This window comes from Triturus cristatus, chromosome 1_2 (assembly GCF_964204655.1).
Source record: "Triturus cristatus chromosome 1_2, aTriCri1.1, whole genome shotgun sequence".
NCBI classification, from domain to species: Eukaryota; Metazoa; Chordata; class Amphibia; order Caudata; family Salamandridae; genus Triturus; species Triturus cristatus.
Window position 1 is genome coordinate 784,826,779 of NC_140580.1, and position 24,808 is coordinate 784,851,586.

At 43.6% G+C, this 24,808-nt stretch overlaps 1 protein-coding gene across 32 annotated transcripts in view; it reads left to right on the forward strand.

The window, feature by feature from the left end:
- Window positions 1–24,808, forward strand: part of ANK3 (ankyrin 3) — a 1,906,984-nt gene that overhangs the window by 1,673,662 nt on the left and 208,514 nt on the right. For 31 of the 32 annotated variants that reach the window (XM_085608804.1, XM_085608807.1, XM_085608799.1 and 28 more), the window contains 3 exons: window positions 15,875–16,000; window positions 22,564–22,686; window positions 23,092–23,118. In XM_085608804.1, the coding sequence (XP_085464930.1) occupies window positions 15,875–16,000; window positions 22,564–22,686; window positions 23,092–23,118 (276 nt within the window). The remainder of the gene's footprint in view (window positions 1–15,874; window positions 16,001–22,563; window positions 22,687–23,091; window positions 23,119–24,808) is intronic. The other variant, XM_085608826.1, reaches the window with a different exon arrangement.

The window sequence follows — 24,808 nt, forward strand, 5'->3', positions numbered from 1 at the left end:
GGAATGACGTCGTTGGAGTACTTAGACGCCGCCCTCGCGCGCTGATGTCAGTTCTTCTTTTTTCCGCGCCAGTAAGCGCAGATCCGGGAGAGCTACCCCTTTAGTCAATTTTTGACTAACTTTTTGATCCTTTTTGATCCTGTCAATCGACTCCGGTGCCGGTAGGATGCCTGGTTTTAAAGCCTGTGCTGACTGTAACCGCCTGATGTCGGTTACGGACCATCACCGCCGGTGCCTGTACTGCTTGGGCCTCGACCACGACGCGGAGTCGTGCTCGGACTGTAAGGCCCTGACCTCGAAGGCTAGACGGGAGCGGTCCCGTAAGCTTCTCGAGATTCGCCACTCGGCTCCGCGCGCCTCTCGATCCCAGTCCAGGAGGAGGTCCAAGGATCGGTCGCGGAGCCGCAGCCGACGTCACCATCGGTCGTCGGGATCCAAGTCTTCGGGTAAGTCGAAGCATTCCAAGAAGTCCAAGAGGCGACATCGCTCTTCGCACTCCCCTCGCCGGTCGCGCGACTCGGCCGAGGGTCAGGGTGGTTCCACCCCCGCGGCTCCGGCGGAGCCGCAGGCGCCGCGCACGTCCCCATACCCTCCGGTCCCTGGGACTAACGCGACGCCGGCGGAAGTCAGTGCCTTCCTCTCGGCCATGAGGAACCTGGCTCCGCTGTCGGCGCCCGCTGGTGCGCCTTCGGGCCCCGCGGACCCGACTGGGCTGCCTTGCCTGCCGGTGGCTCCGGCCCCGGCGCCGTTGACGGCTCCGGCCTCGATGCCGCAAGCGCCCGAGGGACCCGTTCTCGAGTCCCCGTCGACGCCGGTCGACCTCGTCACGCCTCCTCCGCCGGCGTCGACACCGGTACCACCCCCGACGTCGACTCCGCTCGACGTCGTGCCCCAGTTCAGTCCCGCTCCGGGCCCGGCGCCGGTCCGGCGTCGATGGACGCCGAGATCGACGCCGCTAGAGACACATTTTGTCTACCGCCCGGCTCCGTTACTTTCTCCTCTACACCAGGAGTCGGATGATGGGGACTACTGGGAGGGATCCGAGGATCCTATGGCCGCTCAGGCCCAACTGTCCCAGGACTGGGCAGATGAACTGGGGGAGGCCAGTGGTCTGGATACCTCGCCAGACACTGGATTCATCTCTCCTCCGACTGTGGCTTCGGAGGAGGGTGCTGCTTTCTCCGTGGTGCTGCGCAAGGCGGCCGCAGCCCTTGGGCTCGAGCTACCTGCCGTGGCTGTGAGGACGAACGTCCTCACTGAGGTGCTTCAGTCTGCAGCAAGCTCCACTGAGCCTCTGCTGCCGTTCAATGAGGCCCTCACTGACGTTCTACAGGGCACCTGGTCCAAGCCCTCCACAGTTCCTCCTGTGGACAGGAACGTCGCCAGGCGCCACCGCCCTGCTCCGGGCGACCCCAGTTTTCTGTCCCAACACCCTACCCCTGAGAGCCTGGTTATCCAGGCCTCCACCTCCCAATCCTCTTTCCCGACCGCCCCGCCGGACCGGGATTCCAAGAGACTAGAGCAGTTTGGCAAGAAGCTGTTCTCTTCCCTTAGTTTGGGCCTGCGGTCTTTGAACACCGCTTGTCTCTTGGACCGTTATTCCCACTCTCTGTGGGATGCGGTGGAGGACGCGCTGCCCCTGTGTCTGGAGGAGGTCCGGACACGACTTACCCAGGCTCTGGCCGATGGGAGGGATGCCGCGCGACATGCTATAAGATGTGGGCTTGACACCACGGACTCGCTGGGTAGGGCCATTTCTACCTCAGTGGCGCTTCGACGTCACGCCTGGCTGCTGTCCACGTCATTTTCGGGTGATGTCCAGAGCTCTCTCATGGACATGCCCTTTGATGGCACTCGCCTTTTTGGCGAGAAAGCGGACAGTGCGCTGAATCGCTTTAAGGACTCCCGGGCTACGGCCAAGTCCTTGGGCCTCTCGGCCCCGCGGTCGCAAACTTCCGCCCCGCGGTCGCAAACTTCCGCCTTTCGCCCCTTTCGTGGCCAAGGAAGGGGTGCCTCCTCACGTACGCCTAGCCACCAGCCGCAGAACCAACCTGCGCGCGGACGTGGTTTCCGCCGAGGCGGTTCTGGAGGACGACGAGGTCAGTCCACATCCACCCCGGCAGCATCCGCCTCAAAACCTTCCTAGTCCGAGCTTTCAGGCCCATTCCACGCCAGTGGGCGGCAGAGTTCGCCATCACCTGCTCCACTGGCGGTCCATCACATCGGACAGGTGGGTGCTGCAAATCGTCCGAAGGGGCTACTCCCTCCCCTTCGAGACGACCCCTCCAGCCATGCCACCGCAGCACCACCGTATCTCGGGGGATCATTTGAATCTTGTCCACGAGGAAGTTTCGGCCCTCTTGGCCAAGGGGGCCGTCGAGCGCGTTCCGAGTCCAGAAGTAGGTCGTGGTTGTTATTCCCACTACTTTCTGGTTCCCAAGAAGGGCAAAGGGGGCCTACGCCCTATCTTGGACCTCCGGAACGTCAATGCCTTCCTCCGGAAGGAAAGGTTCAAGATGTTGACTTTGGCTCAGGTTCTAGCTGCCCTAGACCCCGGAGACTGGATGGTAGCGTTGGACTTGCAGGACGCATATTTCCACATCCCCGTCCTGCCGGCCCACCGGCGTTACCTGCGGTTCACGGTGGGCCAAGAGCACTTTCAGTTTACCGTGCTCCCCTTCGGCCTCACCAGTGCCCCTCGGGTGTTCACGAAAGTGATGGCGGTGGTCGCAGCTCATCTGCGCAGATCAGGGGTTCCAGTCTTCCCCTATCTCGATGACTGGTTGTTGAAGGCGGGCTCGCCCCAGGCAGTCGTCTCCCACCTCCAGACTACGGCGGATCTCCTGCATTTGCTGGGGTTTTCCATCAACGTACCGAAGTCACACCTGAGTCCCTCTCAGAAGCTCCTCTTCATCGGAGCGGTTCTCGATTCGGCGCAGTTCCGGGTCTATCCACCGGAACAGCGGGTCCGGGATATACAGGCCCTGATTCCCATCTTTCGGCCTCTATCCTGGGTTTCGGTCAGGCTAGTGTTGCGGCTTCTGGGGCTGATGGCCTCCTGCATCCTACTAGTGCATCACGCCAGGCGGCGCATGCGGGCTCTGCAGTGGGACCTGAAGTTTCAGTGGGCCCAGCATCACGGCAACCTGTCCGACCATGTCTTGATCTCGGAGGGCACTGCACAGCAGTTGCAGTGGTGGCTCACGGACCGCGATTGGGTCATGGGCAGAAGCCTCTCCCTTCCCCAACCGGAGCATGTCGTAGTGACGGATGCGTCCCTCCTGGGATGGGGTGGCCATATGGGAGAGGCGGAGATCAGAGGCCTCTAGTCTCCGGCGGAGTCTCGTCTCCACATCAACCTGTTGGAGTTGAGAGCGATCCGACTTGCACTGAAAGCCTTCCTTCCCTCTGTCCGGGGAAGTGTCGTGCAGGTGTTCACGGACAACACCACCGCCATGTGGTATTGCAACAAACAGGGCGGGGTGGGGTCGTGGACCCTTTGTCAGGAGGCCCTGCGCCTCTGGACGTGGCTGGAACACCAGGGCGTCACCCTGGTGGTTCAACATCTGGCGGGCTCTCTGAACGCCAGAGCAGACGAACTCAGCCGCCGGTGCATGATGGATCACGAATGGCGTCTGCACTCCGAAGTGGCGCAAGGTCTCTTTCAGCAGTGGGGAGAGCCTTGGTTAGATCTATTCGCCACCGAAGAGAACGCGCAATGTCAGCAGTTCTGCGCGTTGGAATTTCCAAGGCGGCACTCGCTCGGCGACGCTTTTCGTCACGAGTGGAGTTGCGGTCTGTTGTACGCCTTTCCGCCTATACCACTTCTGCCCAGAGTGCTGAAGAAGATCAGGCACGACCTGGCCCAAGTCATCTTGGTGGCTCCGGATTGGGCACGAAGGTACTGGTATCCCGAGCTACTCAGTATGTTGACCGATCCTCCGATACGTCTGCCCCTTCGGGAGGATCTTCTGTCGCAGCAGCAGGGGACGGTCCTCCACCCGAACCTGTCCAGCCTCCACCTCCATGCGTGGAGATTGAGCGGAGACAGTTGATGCCATTTGACTTGCCTCCTGAAGTCTGTGATATCATTCTGGCAGCCAGGCGTCCCTCCACAAAGTCGGTATACGCCTGCCGGTGGAACAAATTTGTGGCATGGTGCACAGCAAAGGCTGTGGATCCCCTTTCCGCCCCTCTTTCTGAGGTTCTCCTCTTTCTTCTTTCTTTGGCCCGGCAGGGCTCTGCCCTGGGCACCCTGAAAGGTTATCTTGCTGCCATCTCTGCCTTCTTGCGGCTTCCTGATCAGCCTTCTCTTTTCAAGTCCCCTGTGGTTACACGCTTTCTAGAAGGCATTACTCACACGTTCCCTCCTGTCCCTTTTGTAATGCCTCAGTGGGACTTGAATCTTGTTCTCACATTTCTAATGTGCGCTCCCTTTGAGCCTCTTCATAATTGTCCTCTTCGTCTGCTGACGCTTAAGACTGCTTTTCTGGTAGCCATCACCTCGGCTAGACGGGTGAGTGAGCTCCAGGCTTTATCTTCAAAGCCTCCTTTTCTGTCTGTTCATCCGGACAAGGTTGTCCTTCGGCCTCGTCCCTCCTTTCTTCCGAAAGTGGTGACTCCATTTCATCTTGGGCAGTCTGTCACCTTGCCCACCTTCTTTCCGCCTCCGCATCCTTCCAAAGAGGAAGAGAGGCTCCACCGTCTGGACCCAAAACGTGCGCTCTCCTTTTATTTGGACCGCACAAAGCAGTTCCGGGTGGACGACCAACTTTTTGTTGGATACGTGGGTGCTAAGAAGGGGAAAGCGGTGCACAAACGGACCATCTCTCGGTGGGTCGTTTTGTGCATCAAAATTTGCTACTCCTTGGCAAAAAAGGTCCCTCCTGTTGGGCTGCGCGCCCACTCGGGCCACAGCGGCTACTACTGCTTTGGGACGGGGTGTCCCTTTGCAGGACATCTGTCAGGCGGCGACGTGGGCTTCGCTACACACGTTTGCCAGGCATTATTGCCTTGACAGCCAAGTCCGGAGGAATGGCTTCTTTGGCCGTTCTGTCCTCCAGGACTTTCTGGTGTGATCTTGGTTCGCAGACCCACCACCGGGGATGGTATTGCTTGGGTATCTATTCTAAGGTGAGGAATCTAACTAACGTGTTTCTTTCAGATGAACAAGTTACTTACCTTCGGTAACGATGTATCTGTAAGAAACATTAGTTAGTTAGATTCCTCACCGACCCACCCATCCTCCCCGTTCTGCGAACCGACATCTAGGGTTAAGGATATCCTTTTCAGGCCCCTAGATTTTCTTTTTGGCACCAGTGTCGGTCTTTGCATGGCTCTGCGTTCCTGGCGCGGAAAGCTATGTACAAGAACCGACGTCAGCGCGCGAGGGCGGCGTCTAAGTACTCCGACGACGTCATTCCGGCGCACGACGCCGACGACGGATGCGGAGCCGCAGACGACGCCTAGCGACGCGCAAGGGGTATTGCTGACGAAAAATCTTCCGGATCCAGTCTGACGCCTGGGGATATTCTAAGGTGAGGAATCTAACTAACTAATGTTTCTTACAGATACATCGTTACCGAAGGTAAGTAACTTGTTCTACAAGTATTCTTCTCAGTGTACATCTGCTTCCAAAGTGAGTAGCCCAAGAAGAATGAGACTCAATCAAATGAAAGTAGAAGCAGGGACTCATCTTTTTTTTCTGAGCAAATGGCATCCATGATCAGATGTGTGGATCTCGATCAGTTAATTTATTTACATGTTTTTGCTGTGTCAGCATATTGCCTTCTGGTCATTTTGCAGGCCATCTAAGCCCATGAACATGGGACCAAATAACTATTTATTTAAAATTTTGTTCCCACAAAATATATATCGTTTGTACTTTGCACTTATTTGCAGCTGTAGTTTTAAAGTAAAATATACTTTATGATAATATGGTTCAATTCCTTTCAGGTATAGAAGGATCTACACTCTGGTCTGTTCTCCACACTGCCTTACAACTCCCAATATCTATTGTTCAGTTTTTACAACAGCAAGCTGTGTTTCGGCTTGATTTTGTAGCACAATGCTATAAATTATTTTTGGATCCAGAGCTAGAGGAAGAGGCTAACGCGCTATCAGGGTTTCGTAACTAAAGTCAAGCTTGGGTTTAGAAGATAGTTATTTTACTTACCTGACAGTGAAGTTATATTGACTTTTTTTCTAAATGATGACTATTTATTGTTTTCTTTGCTGAAACATTTGAAAACAAACATATTTGGAAAATGTATATATTTACTTAAAACATTTGTGTTAATTATTTAGGATGACACATGAACAAAGAGCAGGTGTTCTTGTATTCCTGAACAAAGCATCTATTTCTTCTTCAGGGATGCTAAATTATCAAGAATTGTCTTTGAGCGAGAGTGTAACTGAAATTTTACAAAATTGGAAGATTAGTAGATGCCTATGAAACAAAATCTTTGAGACAATCAGAAGAAAAAATAGGAACGTTGACAAATAATTAAATTGTTACCAAAGCACTTAATATTATAATACAAGTCTGTTATGTTGTTAGTTATGCTTCCTGTGGTAAATCATATTGATTAGGTGTTATGAATGTCCACTTCACCGCTGAAAGGGAAAGAGGTCTGTATTAATTTTAATTACCTTGATCATTGACTCTCTCTCCACTTTGTATACCTGCACTCTTCACTTTTGGATATCTGTTTCTTTGTTGATTTGGGTTTTCCTTAAAGAAAGATTTATACTATTGATGGCTGTCATTGAAATCTGGAAAGACTAGCTTTCTGTCTAGCCAGTGAAGGAGGATAGGCTCTGCTCTAAGAAGCATTCCCTCCTGAGAATGACAAGTTGCGTAGCAGGAGCATAGTAAGGTCTCGTACATACCTGTTAACGGCCAGGCTTTAATTTGTAAGGCCAGGGTGTATGGCTCCTTCCCCACCCACAATGGGAATTTGCTCCCATCCAAGCTGTGCACAAAATCAACACCAGTGGTACTTCGCTCCCATTCCCTCTTGCAGTATTTTGTACTAGTTAATTCTGACACCCTCTTCCCGTAGAAGTAAAGCCTTTGGATCACCTGTAAATGTCAGACTTGCTTGCACTTTTAAAGAAATTGTATTTTTACCTCCAGTATCTGATGCCCTACAGAATACCCCTAATGCATTTCTTCTTATTGGCACAGTCCCTAACACCATAAGGGAAGTTTTGGTTGCACCTTCATTAATGAAATCACTGACTGAGTCTGTATCCATATCTCACTACAGAATTATTTCTAACTTACCTTACACACTTAAATTCCAGGAACAGACAGACGGCAGTCAACTAAATGCTTTTCAAGAGTATAATCATATACTAAATGGCTTAAGGAGGTGTTTACTCGGGTCTTGGCCCTTTCTCCATTGCCTAGTTGTTTACATGACCTTCAATCAGAGTTGTATGGTGCCACTGTTGAAGCACTTAATTCTTTTCAGTTCACTGGCTTTTTAAAAGGAATGCCTGATTACACATTTTAGGCTCCAGGGATGAGCACTAATATAGACTGAATATTATATGTAGGAAATAACGTAGGTGTCTTGCTAACCTTACGCTGGTCACTAAACCTGCATTTTTCGATATGAGTCGTCATGGCCTAAACCTCAGCTGTTGAAACAATATAGATTTTTAGTTTTTCACTGAGACCTGGCTTAAGGACTCTTCCTCCCTGAAATAGCTACCGCAATTCCTGCGGGATAATCTATCCATATTCTTGATAGGAAAGAATCTAAGGGACGAGGTTCTGCCATCATTTTTCACAACATTTTCCATTACTCCTTTTTTAGTTTAGATAACCTGAATGGCGTTTCAGAGCTTTAGAATCTCTTAATAATGTTCTTTAGCTGGTGTATTAGTGTATCATCCCCCGGGGCAGAGCTCAAAGTTCATTATTTGTTAGGAGAAGGTCTCACCCCTCATTGTTTACAGTATGCCAATATTACAGTACTTGTTACTTTAATTGTCACACTGATCATGAAGATAATCGGTCAGCCAAGACATTAAGTGGCAATCTATCTATTTTAAATATTTCCAGTGTGTCAGTAGTCCTACTTAATTTACTGACCACACTTTGGACTTAATATTTACCAATCATCATTCATTCAAAAATTACTAAGCTGCATTACCGATTTGATTGGGCTATATGTTGATTCCTTTTGTGCTGGTTGTGGCTTTTATTAGAGCCAGGAATAGGCTTGAAGTCATTGATGGTAAGGGTGTTTGCCATTGGAGTAAAATACAAGAATCTAGTTTTGGAAATCTTTGGCTAGTTGCTCCCGGACTTTGATTCGAGAGTTGGATAAAGATCTGGATGAGTTAAATCAGTGGTTTATTGATGCTATAAATAAGTAAGCACCACAGAGATTTGGCGCCTGCAAGCAACATGCCTCATCAGTCCCTTGTTTCTCACCAACTTTGCCTAGTGAGAGATTAGCTTGTATCCTATGAAGTATAAGGCTTGTTATAAAGTAGCTATTGAGAGCTAAGAAGCTAGAAAGAATTATTCTACTACTAAAATAAAAAGGCCAAAAAATATTCCCTGGACATTTTTCATTTTGTAAAGGGTTTCCTCCATCCCTAAACCTGTTCCGTTGAAACTCAGCCAACTCATGAACTATGTGATAGACTATCTGAATTTTTTGCACAGAAGATAGAAGCGATTCAAACTAGGTTCACTAATAGCAAGTTATGACCAGTGGAGATGGGGGGGGCTCCCAGTTGTAACCACCTTAAGTGTTAAGAGCTCACTTGCTGAGTTTCGATCAATCACATGACAGCAGTCTGAATGATACTGTTAAGAATTGGGAATCTGGCTAGCCTATCGACCCTTGTCCTCAATTTTAACAATTTTCATAGTTTTAAAAAAAATTAATTTTCGTAATTTTCATATAACCAGTGGACATTATCAATCCTATCTTGAATTTCATCTTAAATTTGTTGTTAACCCTTGGACTACTGCCAGATCGATGGAAGCTGATGATGGTCAAATCTCTGCTGAAGATGCCGGCAGTAGATCCTAAAATACTAACTAAATATAGACTTATCTCCTTTCTTCCTGCTGCTGCCAACATGTTGGAATAGCTAGTAAATTGACGGAATATCTGGGCGGTTCAAGCCTTTGCATTCCTTTTAGTCCGGATTTAGACCTCAGCATTGTACGGAGTCAACACTTCTTGGAGTATCGGATTCTAAAAGATTACTGTTGACAATGGTAACAATGCTGTCTTAATACTTCTTGATTTGTTGGGAGCGTTTGACACTCTGTCACATGCTTTATTGTTACAGAGCCTTGCCGGCATCAACATTTGTGGCCGCGCTTGATGATGGTACCAATAATTTCTCACAGATAGAATTCAGATGGTCATGGTCGGTCACTTCAACTCGGGGGGAAATTGCATGGATACTGGGTCCCTCACAGCACATATGTTAGCCCTCCATTCTTCAGTAGTTACATGACCCTGTTGGCCTCTCTTATTAATTATGTTAGTATCAGTTTTACTTCGTAGGCAGATTATATATCCAATTGATTCTATCTTTAGATAAGAATTCATTTTGCTCTGAATTGAACGCTGAGCACTGCCTTACCAAAGTGATCTGTTGGATGGAATGTGATCATCTAAAGTGTTTGGGCAAAATAACACTTTTTATGCTTTGGATTGCTGGCCCTCTCGCAGAAGTTGAAAGGAATTTTGGGATTAGATTTGACAGAGATGTATCTTTTTGTCTGCAAATCCTTGCTGTGTCTGTAACATGTTTCTAACTTGTTAAATCTCTGTAAAATGTATTGATTTACTTCCTTAGATCCCCAAAAGACAGTTGTTTATGCATTAATCACTTCTAGGATTGACTATTGTCTTGACTTAAGAATTCCTAAATACTTAATCAACACATTGCATGCCGTGCAAAATGCTGCTGCAATCCTGATGCTCAAACTCCCTCACAGAAGTCCTGCATCTGAGTGGCTAATGGTGCTCCACTGGTTACCAGTGAAGAAGTGGGTCCTTCTCCATCGTTTTTAGAGCTTTATTCAAACTGACTCAAAATATCTCTGTGATAGATTCACACACTCTTGTACTCAAAGATTTTTAGGATCCTCTAATACTAAACTGTTACGGATTGCTAACTTTGAATTAATTACCAGAAGTGGGAGTTCCTTCTCAGTTTTAGGAACCAAAGCTTGAAATCATCTCCCTATTTTTCTGAGGCAGGTAGAAAATGAGTACATTTTTGGAATACATTTGAAAGCTTGTTGTTCTCCCTACCATAGGAACTTCCTCCTGCTTATATTAGTGTTTCAATACTTGTACCTGCCCCAGGATGCCCCTTGGGTTAGCAGAGTGCTAAATAAGTAACTGTCATTCATTTATTTCATTATACCTTTAAATTATATACTTCTGCCACCGGACTATGGACCCAAGAGTTGCAAAATGTCATTCTTTCGATCATCACTATATCCCAAGTTCTTAGATTGTTTCCTTCTTCTTGTGTATATGAAACTCTTGTTGGCTTTGGGATAGGAAATAGACATTTTGCTTGCCCCATACTTTGAAATGAACTTGTGTTCAGGTACCAACAAAGAAGGTTATTTAGGGGTTTGCCAGTCTGTTTTTTTACTAATCCCACCTGTTGCCAATTATGTGTCTTAGTCTTATTGTGAATGTTACTAGCCTTGCTCAATGTATATTAAACAGACCTTTCCCGGGGCATCCATAACATTCCCAAATAGGCCCTACATTCTTACGTTCTATTGCTGCATTTCCTCTGATTCATGGTTTAAAGGGACTTTCTTACCTATGTGACTGAGTGATCCACCCTCCAATACAACTGTGATATACCAGAGTGCACATTATTTGTTCTAGTAGCTGCTTACTAACATGAAGGTGGGCTTATTGCCCTCATTCCATGAACACGTAATGGGACTGCATCCATTCTTAGGACACTGAAATTCTGAAATGTTATATTTTTCTCTGGCCGGAGCACCACATCATTGGAGACAAAGAATGTCTTCTTCAACACAGTGTATTGTGGAACTATGTGCATGCTTTCCTTTATCATGACCTTGAGTAAGTTCTGAACATGATTTCTGACACCAGCTTTGCCCATTCTTGTCCATCATGTTAACTTACTGTGGACTGAATTCGTAACTGTGAAAGTTTGTCATCTCTGCATTTCTGGACTTCAACAAGCCCTGCTCTAGGTTCCTGGTGGGGTCTTCTTTGCTAGTCTTCATTAATGAGCTATTCACATAGGTTCAGGAACAGCTTTCTGCATTAACTGCGGCCCAGGGTTACTGTATACTCTATGATAATTTTCAGTATTTTAAGGAGTTGACCGCTCTGACTTTGGTCCTGCCTTCCATTTCCATGACACTTTGTCAAAAGCCTAATACATTCATACTGTTTTGGCTGCAGTTAACCATTTCCTCTGTAACACAGGCTCATGCCTTTGACCTATGGGTGAAGTCTCAGCACCTTCTTACTTTGTTGCTTAGCACAGACATGCGTTCTTACTGATCATTCTAGAGAGTTAGGCATGGAACCCTAACATTTGATCCTGGAAATGTTTCTATTATGTTCCTAGAAAAAATCTTATGATTCTTTCTTGTGATATTCAGCTGCTGTTAATTTTGAGTCTGCCTTCCTCACCCTTTGCCCATGACAGCTGTCTGCATCTTGTGGTGAGTGTTTCATCTCTGTTTTAGGTTGAAATATTCTTCTCGCTGTTTCTGAGGGACAATATTTTCCCTGAACGTTTCCAATTCTGCACATACCGTGCAGTCTTGGTCTTGTTGCACTAAGTACAAAGTTAACATCGTACATCCTTGAGTAAGTCTATCTAAAGAAATCGGCCCAAATTCACATTTCGTTATAAAGTGAATGTAACCTTTTCTGTTCATCTCATTCGTTTTCTAGGTTTGTAAGGCGGTCAGGTTAATGGTGTTTTTTTTTCTCTAAAGCTGTTTCTGTGATACAATTGTGCATTGAGCAGGTACTCTGTTCTTCTTACAACAAGAAGGAAAGCAGTCTCAGTGCTCTTGCAAATTCTCATGCAACAGTGTTGGACGGTCAATAGAGCAATGGTTCCTGAATTTAAAATCTGTGTTTTTTTTATAGCCAACTAGCCTTATATGTTAGTCCACACTCCATTCTCTCCTCTTTCCTAAATGAAACAGCTGAAGAATCTTTTTTCTTGTCACTAATGTTTGGATCAAGTGGCTAAGCATGCTTGCTTTGAAAAATGTTGTGAAGTGAATTGCCTCTAGGCACTTGAAGACAGAGCCATCCGGTCCCTGGTTTATTCATATGCATCATGTTTTATATAAGAGTTTAACAGGTTTCAAAGTCCTCCCAGTTATGACAGATTGCTTAAAATATGCCCACGGAGATGCTGATTATACCACTAGCTTACTTGTCAGCTGGAGGATTACAATTCCTGGGTCAGAACTCTCCAATATAACTACAGGGCAGATCAACAGTTAGCTATGTTCTTGCTGAAAAGGCAGTACTTATAGCAGTGGACCTGTGGGGAGCCAAAGAAGAGTGGGCAATGGATACTTAAGGAAATAATAAAGACTGAGTGCTTGTCTGTAAGAGAGGACACATCTCACAGAAAAAGACTTTTGCAGTGTGGAGATATATATATATATATATATATATAGATATATAGATATATATATCTATATCTATATATCTATATATATATATAATCTACTGGCGGTCGCCAGTAGATAGTTATAGTTAGGACTGTGTTTCCATAGGAAATCTCAAAATTCTATTTTGAATAACTTTGGCGCCGGTTGATGAATCTTCGCGAAATTTTCAAAACTAATGGGGCGCTCCGCTCAGCTCCTACCCTGAATGTCTTGGGGGGGATTCGTCAAGCGGGGGCTGAGAAAAAAGGGGGGTCCCAAAACGCGTATTCCCCGTGCATTTTCCCATAGGACCTTTAGTCGAAGGTACAGCCCGAACGGCTGAACAGAATTACTTGAAATTTGGCAGAGAGGTAGTCCTCAGGTCAGGGATGTGCCTTTTGCATATATGGAGTCAAACTGTTCAGTAGTTCCTTAGAAAATTGCAGTTAAAAGCACATACATATCTATAGCCGCGCACCGTGCGCGCACCATAACGTGCGCGAGCGTAATTCTGATTGGTTGTTACATGTCAGTCAACGTTCGAATCGGTCGAAATCAGTAAGTGTTCGCCGCCATTTTGTTTGTTTTCAGTGCGAGAGTGGAAAAGGAAGGTGGCGAACGTGAAAAGGGGGCAGGGTAGAGAGTTCCTGACCCCCTAGCCTTTGTCAGGGGGTCCCTGAAGGACCCCGAATGCAGAAAAAAACATTTACATTTTTTTTTTTTAAATCGCGGGGGTGCGCGCACGGTGAAAAACTATAACAAAATTTAAAAAAATAATTTAATACGTAGTTTATTGTAAAATAAATATATATAAAAAATAATAATACATACATAACTTAGCATTTAAAAAAAGTACAAATTCACTGAAAAAACCATAGGTTTCACACACATTATAGTTAGGAATTAGCATTTAAAAAACCTTGCAAATTCACTTAAAAAACCATAGGTTTCACACATGTTATAGTTAGGTGGATATTTCACTCGTAAAAAACCAATGAAATATGTTAGTTGTTTCAAATAACTATAACTCGCGCGACCGCCACTCTATCACAAGGATGATGTCATCAGTGATGTCAAGAGTGATGCCACTGACCATGTCATGAGTGATGTAATATGTGACGTCCTGAGCAGAGGATTGCAGGCGCGCGAGTTATAGTTATCTGAAATAACTATAACGGGGGAATTTCATTGGTTTTTTACGAGTGAAATATCCACCTAACTATAACATGTGTGAAACCTATGGTTTTTTAAGTGAATTTGCAAGGTTTTTTAAATGCTAATTCCTAACTATAACGTGTGTGAAACCTATGTTTTTTTCAGTGAATATCTATAAATATATATATATATATATATATATATATCTATATATATATATAATATATATATATATATATATATATATATATATATATATATATATATATATATATATATCCAAAACACTTTTCCCAGCTCTTCCCGCTTCCCATCCGGCAAGACAGCGAAGAGAGAGTCACGGACACCCGTTTTCTTTGTGGCAAAATCAGGTCTTTATTCAATTACAACTTAAATATATATATATATATATACCGATTAGTCACTACTTACAATCGGCAACACAAACAAATTAGAGCCATCTGCACCTAATATCACTTTTAGACGGGAAGTCTCTATGAGAAATCAATTGGTCAGCAAAAACCCAGAGCACGTAACAAAGGGGACTTGGCTGCAACCTATTAAGGGTGTCTTCAAATGTTCATCCTGCAGGGCTTCTAAATTTGGGGTTAATAAGACTCATTACAATACTCCATTTAGCTCTGCCTTAATCCAAATAGGTGGTCATTACAATTGCCGCACTGAATATGCAGTGTATGTCCTTACATGTAGCTGTGGCCTTAACTATATAGGTAGCACCAAACTTCAGGCACACGCTCGAATTTTGCAGCACCTTAGAGCCATCGTTAACAACGATGCCACCTACCCGGTGGCTCGGCATTTTAAAATGGCACACAACAATGATCTCAGCTGCCTCACTTACTTTGTCATTGATGCCATCCCAAAACTCAAACGGGGGGGCAATAGAGAACATATGCTAAGACAACTAGAGACGCGCTACATACTGGAATTAGTTAGTAAGACCCCACTTGGAATAAACATCACTGAAGACTTACACAACTTTCTATAAGATGATAGCCCTTTCATATTTGTCCCCATTGGATGAGTCCATCTTTCATGCTTAGCTACTCCTTTACCATCTGGAAAGCATACAACTGCGCCGCACACAACACATAGTGTTTTTTTGGTTTGAGAAAGCACTTTGCAAATGTTTTGAATGTGACAAACTTTATTAACAATAAGGGTTCTTGTTAGGTTTTTACATTCAATCTATTTTATCATGCATATGAAATTCTTTATTTAAGGAAATTTAGCTATATATTGCACATATTTACACTCAGCACTTTACATATACATTTGCACTTTCATACATATGCACTTTCTCTCATTGGGATTATTTATACATGATTTTATCTAGTATTAACATGGAATATACAGATATAATTTTTTATTAGTGGTTTTTATCTCATATTTATGCTCATGTTTGAATTGCCTTAAATCATTCGTTATGCTTAACAGCACATACTGTATCAGATGGTTGACCACCTGACAAAATGGCATTTATGCATTTATTTTACCGTATGTTTTAGACAATATGATCATCCATGCTGTATTAATGTTTCAATGATTATACCCTTAGCGATAACCAGGCATTATGATTGGCATTTATGTCTTTTACTCTCAATTTGTATCAAGGGCATAATACATTTGATAACATCGATTTATCAGGTTTAAAAATAGACTTGGATACAATTTTCTGTAATCAATTTGATTTACCACTTAGTCTGTTTTTCTGAATATTCGAAAACAGCATGTCTAGTAAACATAGTATATTTTCCATGTCTATAAATCACGTGACACGGGTGTTATCCACTTAAAATACACTTCTTGTAAAGCAAGCCTCATGTGATCACGGCCGTTTTTCGGTCGAAACGCGTTTTGGATATATCTATATATATATATATATGTATATGTGTGCAATGAGTATTACTGACAACGTGAAAGTAAAATAGGACTTCAAATGTTTTCTGCTGTGTTTGTAGGTACAGCTTTATGGACAATGTATTGGGCATAATTAGTTGTTAACCAAAATGTTTTGCTTTGTGGCAGGTTCTGGAAGGAAAGCCCATCCACGTTGATTGCTATGGAAATCTGGCACCTTTGACGAAAGGAGGACAGCAGCTTGTTTTCAATTTTTACGCTTTCAAAGAAAACAGACTGCCCTTCTCTGTTAAGGTAAGAAAAAACATATCTAAGCAAGATGCTCTTCAAGTTGTTTTTAGTTTTTCTGAATGGTGATGCAGCACACCTTAGATTTCAAACAAAACGTTTTGTGAAGGATGTTGAAGTTGAAGGATCATGTATGTCTCAGTACCTGACCTGTGGAAAATACATCCCTTGAATCCACAGTAAGGGTTAGTAATGACGGCCAGTGCAAAACTCAAAATAGCAAACATCTAATTCTTTTTACGTCATCCTGGAGCCAGTTTTCCTAAGTGATGTCTTTTCATTTATGGAAATGTTTTACATTTCTCAGCTCTAAAGATTGCAACTTGTTTCATGGCACTGTAGAAAATCTAACATTAAAATCACTGTTTTTATGGAAATCCATATTTAAATTTAATTGGATTTTTCATATTATATGTATAATTTTGAACTTACCTTAGGCAGTAATGTGAGAAAAAAGTAATATTTTTAGGTACTGATTTATAGTGCATTAGTAACATCGGCTAGCAACAAACTCAAGCTTCTTGCTGTGTTTTTCTGTCCAACTTACTGATGAACCCTTATTGGTAACAGCAATCTGAAATCATAATCAAACACTTATCAAACACTTATAGCATCAGCTCATAGTCTCTATAGCACTAAACACAATTTAACAAAATAATGTCATGCTCCTATTGAGCTGTTTAGACCTCTATGGGTAGTTAAGTCATTGACTTGATATTCTCTTGCTATTTCCAGTTAACAATAAGAACGTTCACGCAGCTGAGCGCGATCAACCATGGGTTTTACGGCCCTGCCCTTAGCCCTGGGTATGCCATGGATAGGTGGCTGCTGCGCGGAGGCAACTACTACAGGGCGTTGTATTCGCGGTCCCTAGACTCGTCCCTCACGGGGCCCACAGGTGTGGCGGTGCGCGTATGGAAGATGGCGACCGACTCGCTGGGCTGGAAGGATAGGCTCACCCTCGCTACCCCATTGTTTGAATCGGAAAGGTTGGGAAGACTCTGGCACACGAAGGGCTTTGATAAGTGGGACCTGATAGGTATATCCAAGGTAGGAGATGTGCTGCATAAGGGGAGGGTAAAGTCCTTCGAGGAGTTGCAGACTGAGTTTGAGCTAGGGCCTTCTGAGTATTTTAGGTATATCCAGCTGCGTCACGCCCTCCGATCAGTCCTTGTGGAGGGTGAGAAGGTGCCGGAGTCCTCTCCCCTTGAGGACCGAGTCCTTGATGGTCATATGCCCGAGAGCACGATTTCGCTCATATATAAGAAGTTGATAAACGTCCGGGCAGACTTGCTATTGGGGCTGAGAGAACAGTGGACCAGGGATGGCCTCGAGTTGGATAACGAGGACTGGCAGTCAGCGGTTTCTTCGCCTAAGGAGGTTGCGATCCCGTCGCGTCTGAGGCTGGTGCAGCTTAAAATACTGCACCGGGTGTATGTTACGGGGCCAAGGCTGGTCCACATGGGATTCTCGGAGGACGGCCTGTGTAGAAGGGGATGTGGTATGGTGGGTACTTTCCTGCACATCATCTGGGAATGTGGCGTCATTGTGGAGTTCTGGAGGAGAGTCCATGCAGTTATGGGGGAGGTGACGGGCATTGTGGTACAGCCGGAGGCGCGGTGCTGCCTCCTGAACGTCTGGGGGCCCACTGATCTCGATGAGGCGCAGACCCAATGGGTGACTCTGGGTAACATGGTAGCAAAAAGGGATATCGCGCGATTATGGGGCTCCTCGGGACCCCCTACACTGACCGCGTGGAAGGAGAACATGGATTGGAGCATGTTTAGGGAGAAGACGGTCTACTGCTCTAGAGGTCGCCCCCGGAAGTGGCATGCCATCTGGGGGCGGTGGAACCAATATAGGGGGGGGAATATGTCTTGCCCCGGATCTGGAACCTCCCGATGAACAGCTTTCCCCCTGACCTATCTTCCAGCACAGTTTGGTTTTGGTAACTGTTCTGGGCCTCTGCTGTTCCCCTTCTTCCTCCGCACACAGTCTTATACTTAGTAGATGAGTGGGGTCCTGCCTCCCCTGGAGGCTCTCGCCATGGGATTTCAATGTTTCTGCCTTGCTGGGGTTTGTTGTGTGTTTTTTCTGTGTTTACTTAAAATTGGACCTTTGCATTACTCATCGTACTGTATCGGGGACACATTACTGTATCTAACCTGCAATGCTGCCGAACCTTCGGGCTGTCGGCTGAATAGCTGTGTCCTGAATTTCGAAATAAAGGTTTTCAAAAAAAAAAAAAAAACAATAAGAACGTTACTGAAAACAGAACTGTGGAGGAGAGCTGGACAGAAATACAATGTTGTAAATAAGAAAGGAGACCATGTTAGCAGTGTTAAAAATATTTGCTTTGTTTGTCCTCTTCATAGGTTGTTAATTTAACCTATGATGATAAATCCACTTCAATGTCAGTAAATGCCTTCTCACATAATGAAATATAAGATAGCAGCCTGTTCTTATCACATCTTATCTGCAATAAGTACAAACAGGAACAAGTCTTAAGTTCACATTTTGTATATTGTTTCAACTTCTTCATTAAAGTGTGTTAAACGGTGCCATCTAGTTGATCCACTTCGTACTCATGCTTCTCATATCAACTTAAAAGAAAGGATAAACAAACAAAAAAAGTTTTGGTTACCAATTTATAAATAGCTTCTCTGCGATATTTCCCTTGATATGATGCAGTGGAACCATAGTCCTGGGCCCATGACTGCTTTGAATGTTTTGCACCATGTACACTGATACTAAGTTGGTAACATGTATATACGCGCTACATGCATATTAATATGCTGTGCATTGGCCACATCTCTCTGTACTGTATTTTAGTATCACAGGGCATATGTATAGCATATTAACCCCTTGAGTGCCCATGACGAGATGGTCTCGTCATGGGCCGCGGTTGCGCTGTGCCCATGACGAGACTATCTCGTCATGAGCCCCGCCCGCTAATGAAACGCCCGGCACAGGGCGTGGAAAGGGCGGGGCACTCAAGGAGTTAAAAAGCTAGTCAGCCTATGACATTATGTTTATGCATAAATGATGCTATAATTAAGGATAGGAACAAGTTAAAATTGTGTTTGCACTGCAGTATATCAGTTTCTGAGCATTTATTTTTAAATAGGCAAACTGTAAAATAATTTAACTATAGTTTTTGGTTTATAAATTTCGGGAATACTAGTACCTCTCAGAGATGTGAAGTACAATTTAAGGATTTATGTTTCTGAGGAGAACCATCACAAATAGGTCTACACGAGTGCTCACCCACTCATCTGCACAAAAGGGGAGTACAGTGGACCCATGATCCCTAGTGTGGCTAGTGGCAGCATTCTACAGGAACGTTTCATGCTGCAAGCACAAAAGCTGAGGCCTGCATAAGAGAAACAAATCTGTCCAGGGAATGCCAAGCTGCACCAACATCCAAGTTTGAAGGTGCGGGGAATGAAGGGGAGAGTATTGCAGTGGCTTCGGACTCAAGTTACAATCAGGGTGTCTGCCAAACTGTTAGAGATTGACTGATGATCTCTGTGGCCTAGTGTTTGTACTGGTGAGGGGTTTCTCTCCTATCTACTAACCAACAAGTGACCAAGTGGTGAGAAGGATACAGGAAACAGAGAGGAAAGAATGACAGGCTGCAAGTATAATTATCCTGTGTTTAATGTTCACTGCCATGCCAGTGATTGATCTAAATATGCCTGTTCATCCACTGGGCTTTGTGGCTCTTTCATGGGGGTTGGTCTTGCTCCGCCTAATGTATTCCACTTTATCTTAAGACAAAAGAAGGGGGACATGATATCCACGACAGGGATGAGTGTAAGGGTACTAATGTCAGTGGCCCAAGATGGTGACAGAAAAGAAGTAAGAGAATAAACACAGAATTCGTCACCTGTTTCAAGCCCTCTGTCACCCACACACAATCCCTCACAAATCTGGTGCCCCTACATCATAGGATAATATGAAATCAGAGAGCTATCGGCCTGTAACACTGCTCCACAGTCCTCCACTTTAACTATTTGTATATCCATTAATGACCCTGGTGGTAGCCTTCCACAGAAAGTTCAAACTTCCCTTTATAGCATTCCTGAATCCTTTTGGTTCCCTGACACACCTCCGAAATCCCTACCTACTCCCACATTGACCATTTCCTCAACACCCACATTCCAGTTTGTAAGGTAGAGGGAGCAGAATGAAGAGAATGTGAGGAAGGTGATAGGAAATGACCATGCATGCTCACAAAAGGAAGGGAATGTTAAGGTGAAACCATACCTTCTCTCAGAAATAGTCAAAAAGAACAAGAAATGGATGATAGCAATGTTACCAAAAATGCAGGAGTCAAGGAGAGTCGAGAATGATCGTCAGATATTGTTTTGATCACCAACAACCCCGTCCTCAGCAGGGACAGACAATTGCTCAACTGTTGTGAGGCCAGAAAAAAAGAGACCAGGGACAAAGAGAAAGGAGACGGATTCAGACCTGGACATATGCACAAATGACCCGCAAAGCGATGGTTCCTTAGGTACACCAGGAAAGGCTAAATTGCCTCTCTAAAATGAGTTGTGCAGGCCATCCAGTGCTAATCATAAAATCAGAAGGCTAACTCCTCAGATTGTATCACACAAACTTATCTCCCTCAAGAACTTAACATTAAAAAAAAAAAGATGCCTCAAATTATATCCGCCTCATCCAGATGGGTGGTATTCCTTTGCATCTGAAGGATTCAGATTGAGAAGCCCCATCTCCAATTAACTTAGGGAAGATTGTGTCAGCCACTATCACAGATGCTAATCCACCGAATACCCCAGTGAAGATGCCCCCAGTAAACAAAAAACATGTACATTTGAGTGCTCCAGTATTCTGTAAGCTGCATATTCTATCATAGCACCACTGGAAGACTCGAGGTCAAATGCTACCAGTTAAGGGAGTAAAATACAATCACTTGTCCAGTATCAGTGTCCTATAATAATCATGGCAAGAACCCTAGGAGGTCCTTAGATATAGTTGGGCCTGGAAACATGTTGTCTCAAGATTTGGAAATCCTAAAAAGATTTTTTTTAAAAAATAGGATTCTATGACTGATTGTATTGTCACTGCTTGTGGAAGAAACAGCATGCCTAAAAGCTTTTGATTTCCATGTATGTACAATTCCATCTGCAGGAAACATCTGAGTCATAAACTTTTTCTGGGTGTCTACCCAAACCAGAGAGGCCAAGTAATGGAAGGAGAGGGTGGAAGAAGACAATTCTGACCTCTCAGTCTGTCAAAAGGAAAGCATGAGATGGCCCAAATGATGGCCCAGTTATGCTGGTTACCTTTCTATGTATGGCCACAGGTTAGCCTTAGAAATATTTGAAGTTCTCCCTTCTCACTTTTTCCCAGTCTTTGCATTTGCTAGAACCCTGTCTCTTGGAATTGACTTAAAACTGGATGTTCTTGTGGTTCAATTTTTCCTACTTTTATGTTTTTATAATCTTATATTTGTAGTTCCAAATCATCTCTGCACATTGATGTATTTGAGTCACTTTTGTTTTAGAAGTTTTTATGTTATGATGCTGACAAGCACTAAAGACAAACAAGTCTAATTGTATATATAAATTGCAAGTGAAATTTTGTCAAATCAACTTTTTTATAGAAATATGTCAAAAGGATTTCATAAAATTGCTAATTTGCCTATAGATTTGGATAAGACTAATGAGCTACAGCTTTTATTATATTTTCAAGGTGAGATTGTGATATCGCACAAAGAATTTTATAAAAATGTGATGATTAAACATTACCAAAGCACTTCTAGAACTCTTTTTAAAAAAAATATCTTGTTTATAGAGCTATTTGTAAAGAGGTCTTGGACTCCGGCTCCACACCAGTTAAAAAAAAAAAAGAGGGAAAATTGTTTCTTTTAAAGGACAAATGTTTTCAATTTATTAGGAATCCTAACTCAAGTTGCAGAAGGGGAGCTTTTTGTGGCCTCTAACAAAGATAGTGTTCACGCTACATTCTTACTTCAAGCCTGATTTACAGTTTCGGTCAAACCATGTATTTAATCAAAACAAACTACATACATACATTTTTTGTGCAAAATTATGAATGTAACTTTCTCTAAACAACTTCTGCCAAATAAACTAGTGACACCAACGTGTTTAGTACTGTGCAAAATGGTTGACAAACAGCCTCCCTGTGAACATTTTGATTGCCCTCAAATCAGCATAAATTCCCCTGATAATCATCCTAAAACCCCATTTCTCTCCTCCCACAATTAGTATGCAACTTCTGAACATAAATTGATGGATCTTCATGGCAAACTACATTGACACCTCCAAAGCATGAACTCCTAAATATTCTGGTGCATTTCTGTCATCATTATATTAGTTGCCATAATTCATTCCTTTTGCAGTTGAACGGGCACATATTTTATACACCAGGCGACCACTCCCACAAGATGCCTGGAGCTGCCAAGCTTCGCTTTGTGTCCTCTTTTTTTTTAGGTGATGGTCAACAGCGTATTATAAATCTATCTTAGTGGAGCAAAAATAACTTTATTTATGAATGTCAATCACAATTATTCTTTGTAGGTCAGAGACAATAGCCAGGAACCCTGCGGTCGTTTGTCCTTTTTGAAAGAACCAAAGACTACAAAAGGCCTGCCACAAACTGCAGTCTGCAACTTGAACATCACTCTGCCTGCTCACAAAAAGGTACAGTTACAACAAATTGATATCTCCCAGTTTGTCTTGCTACTAATAGTTTATCATTATGCTAATAGTAGATTAGTATAGCTGCAAGACCTAGTGTTTTGTGTGTGCTGTTGCTTACCTGTAGAGTGCTGTAGAAGTTGTTTAGAAGTCTTTTGTTGTTGTTTTGTCTGATTCCTATGGTGTGCATGATGGGGGCATGTGGCTCCACTTCCCGATCACAGGCATTGGGTTGTGAGTAATGTTTTGTGTTGAAATACTGTCCATTGTGTTCACTTTGTTCACTGTACATGCTAAATCAGCTTGTATGTTGTGCTGCCAACTTAGTCGTTTTCATATCCTGATATTCTTTTCCCTGCTGTCCATTATAATATTCCTTGTCTCTGCATTGCATCTTGGGACCAAAAGGAAACCGAGTCAGATCAAGATGAAGAGGTAATATGACAACGGTCTATTTTTTTAAAAACGTATGCAGTTCGAGTGTAGAGTAATATAATCCTTTTTAAAACCATTGGTGACGTTTTGCTGCAAATGTATACGTTGTTCAATAAAACAAAGCTGTGGCATTGCCCATGAATTTTCAGCCACATTTGTAGGTGTCTTTCGAATGTGGTGTGAAGGAAAAGGTGTTTTTCTAATAGTGAAAGCAGCAGCTTTAGTGGTGACTATAGGTTCAGCCCTAATACCTTAATATCTCATTTTAAATATTCCTTCTTAGGTCAGCCTAGCCACTTCACATAGAATCTTTAATATGTTGGAAATCCAAACGTGTTAGGTTTACCCCTGTGACACATTTCTGACAAATTTTCAAAACCATCTTCAGGAGTACACAGAGATAAGCTATACACAGTTTTGATTCTCATGTTTTTCTCATGCTGACTAACTTACTCCTAAGAATTGCATGCAGGCAGACAATTTGAATTAATAAGTATGGAACAAACATGCATTTGCATGCACCATGTTTTTTCTCCACCATGATGATCTATTCCCCTGACGGCTACCTCCTTTCCGCTACACATCCTGAAAATAAGGGGACATTTGAGTATTTTTCATACCCAGTGCGCACACTAGCTTCATTTCTTTTGCCACTAAGTGTAGGTACAGAAATGTGGTGTGGAAAACCTCAGAGAAGGTTTTGAATACGCTCATTATATTATATTTATCCCTAACCTGTCTTTCCACAGTCATATGATAGGTCTCTGAGTGGAAATGCCCACTGAGTCTTTGAATTGTTTGCATTTCACCCATAGTTTAGATGTTTTATGCTCTTAATCTGAATTTATGTGCACTGAAAGTTTCTGTATTAGGCATATTATTTCTATTAGCTGCAGCAGGAGTAGTCTTGGCACAGGACCTCATTCTTAAATTGAGGGTTTGAGGTTGAATATTAGTTCTGAAGACACTAAAATGTTCATCCCTAATCTGTAGCACACTTTGTCACTTTATAGCTTTTAAATGTGCTGCAGCCTAGCCTTATTAATTATCACAATCAGAAATAACATAGATGAGCTAAACATTTTATGAACAAATTAATGGTACCTTATAAAATCAATTCTTCAAGTCATGCTTGAAGAAGACACTTCTCTTGAAAAAACAAAGCATGAGGGTAATTTTTTTCCGTTCTTGGTCAAAAACCTATAAATAGATGTCAGTGATTTGTTGAAAAATGTAATGTATCCTGATCATAAATAGTTTCAATATGTAAATATTCACACTAATAAGAATTTAGTGTTTTCATAATCTGTGTTCACCATTCTAAATCAACAAACACTGATCCTCAGATATTTTGCATAAGGGAATCATATCAGATGCTATTTTCTTCTTTATGTTTATTGATACAGTGGGTGCAATATAGCCATTGCATATATACAACTTTGCACAAATAATGGTTTCTTGTGTCATAGTGCACTGCCAGAATGTACTTTGCCTGGCCCCATATTTTAAAGTAGGTAACTCACTGTAAATGAAAAGGTCTGTGGTATTGTATTTGATTAAATACATCCAATATTACAGACATTATTGAACAGAAATGTAGTTTCCTTGAACGGTCATCATAAATCTGAGAATTCTTGAATTTAAATCCGCAGTGGAACCTGTCTAGCCATGTATCATATTTGCAATTGTT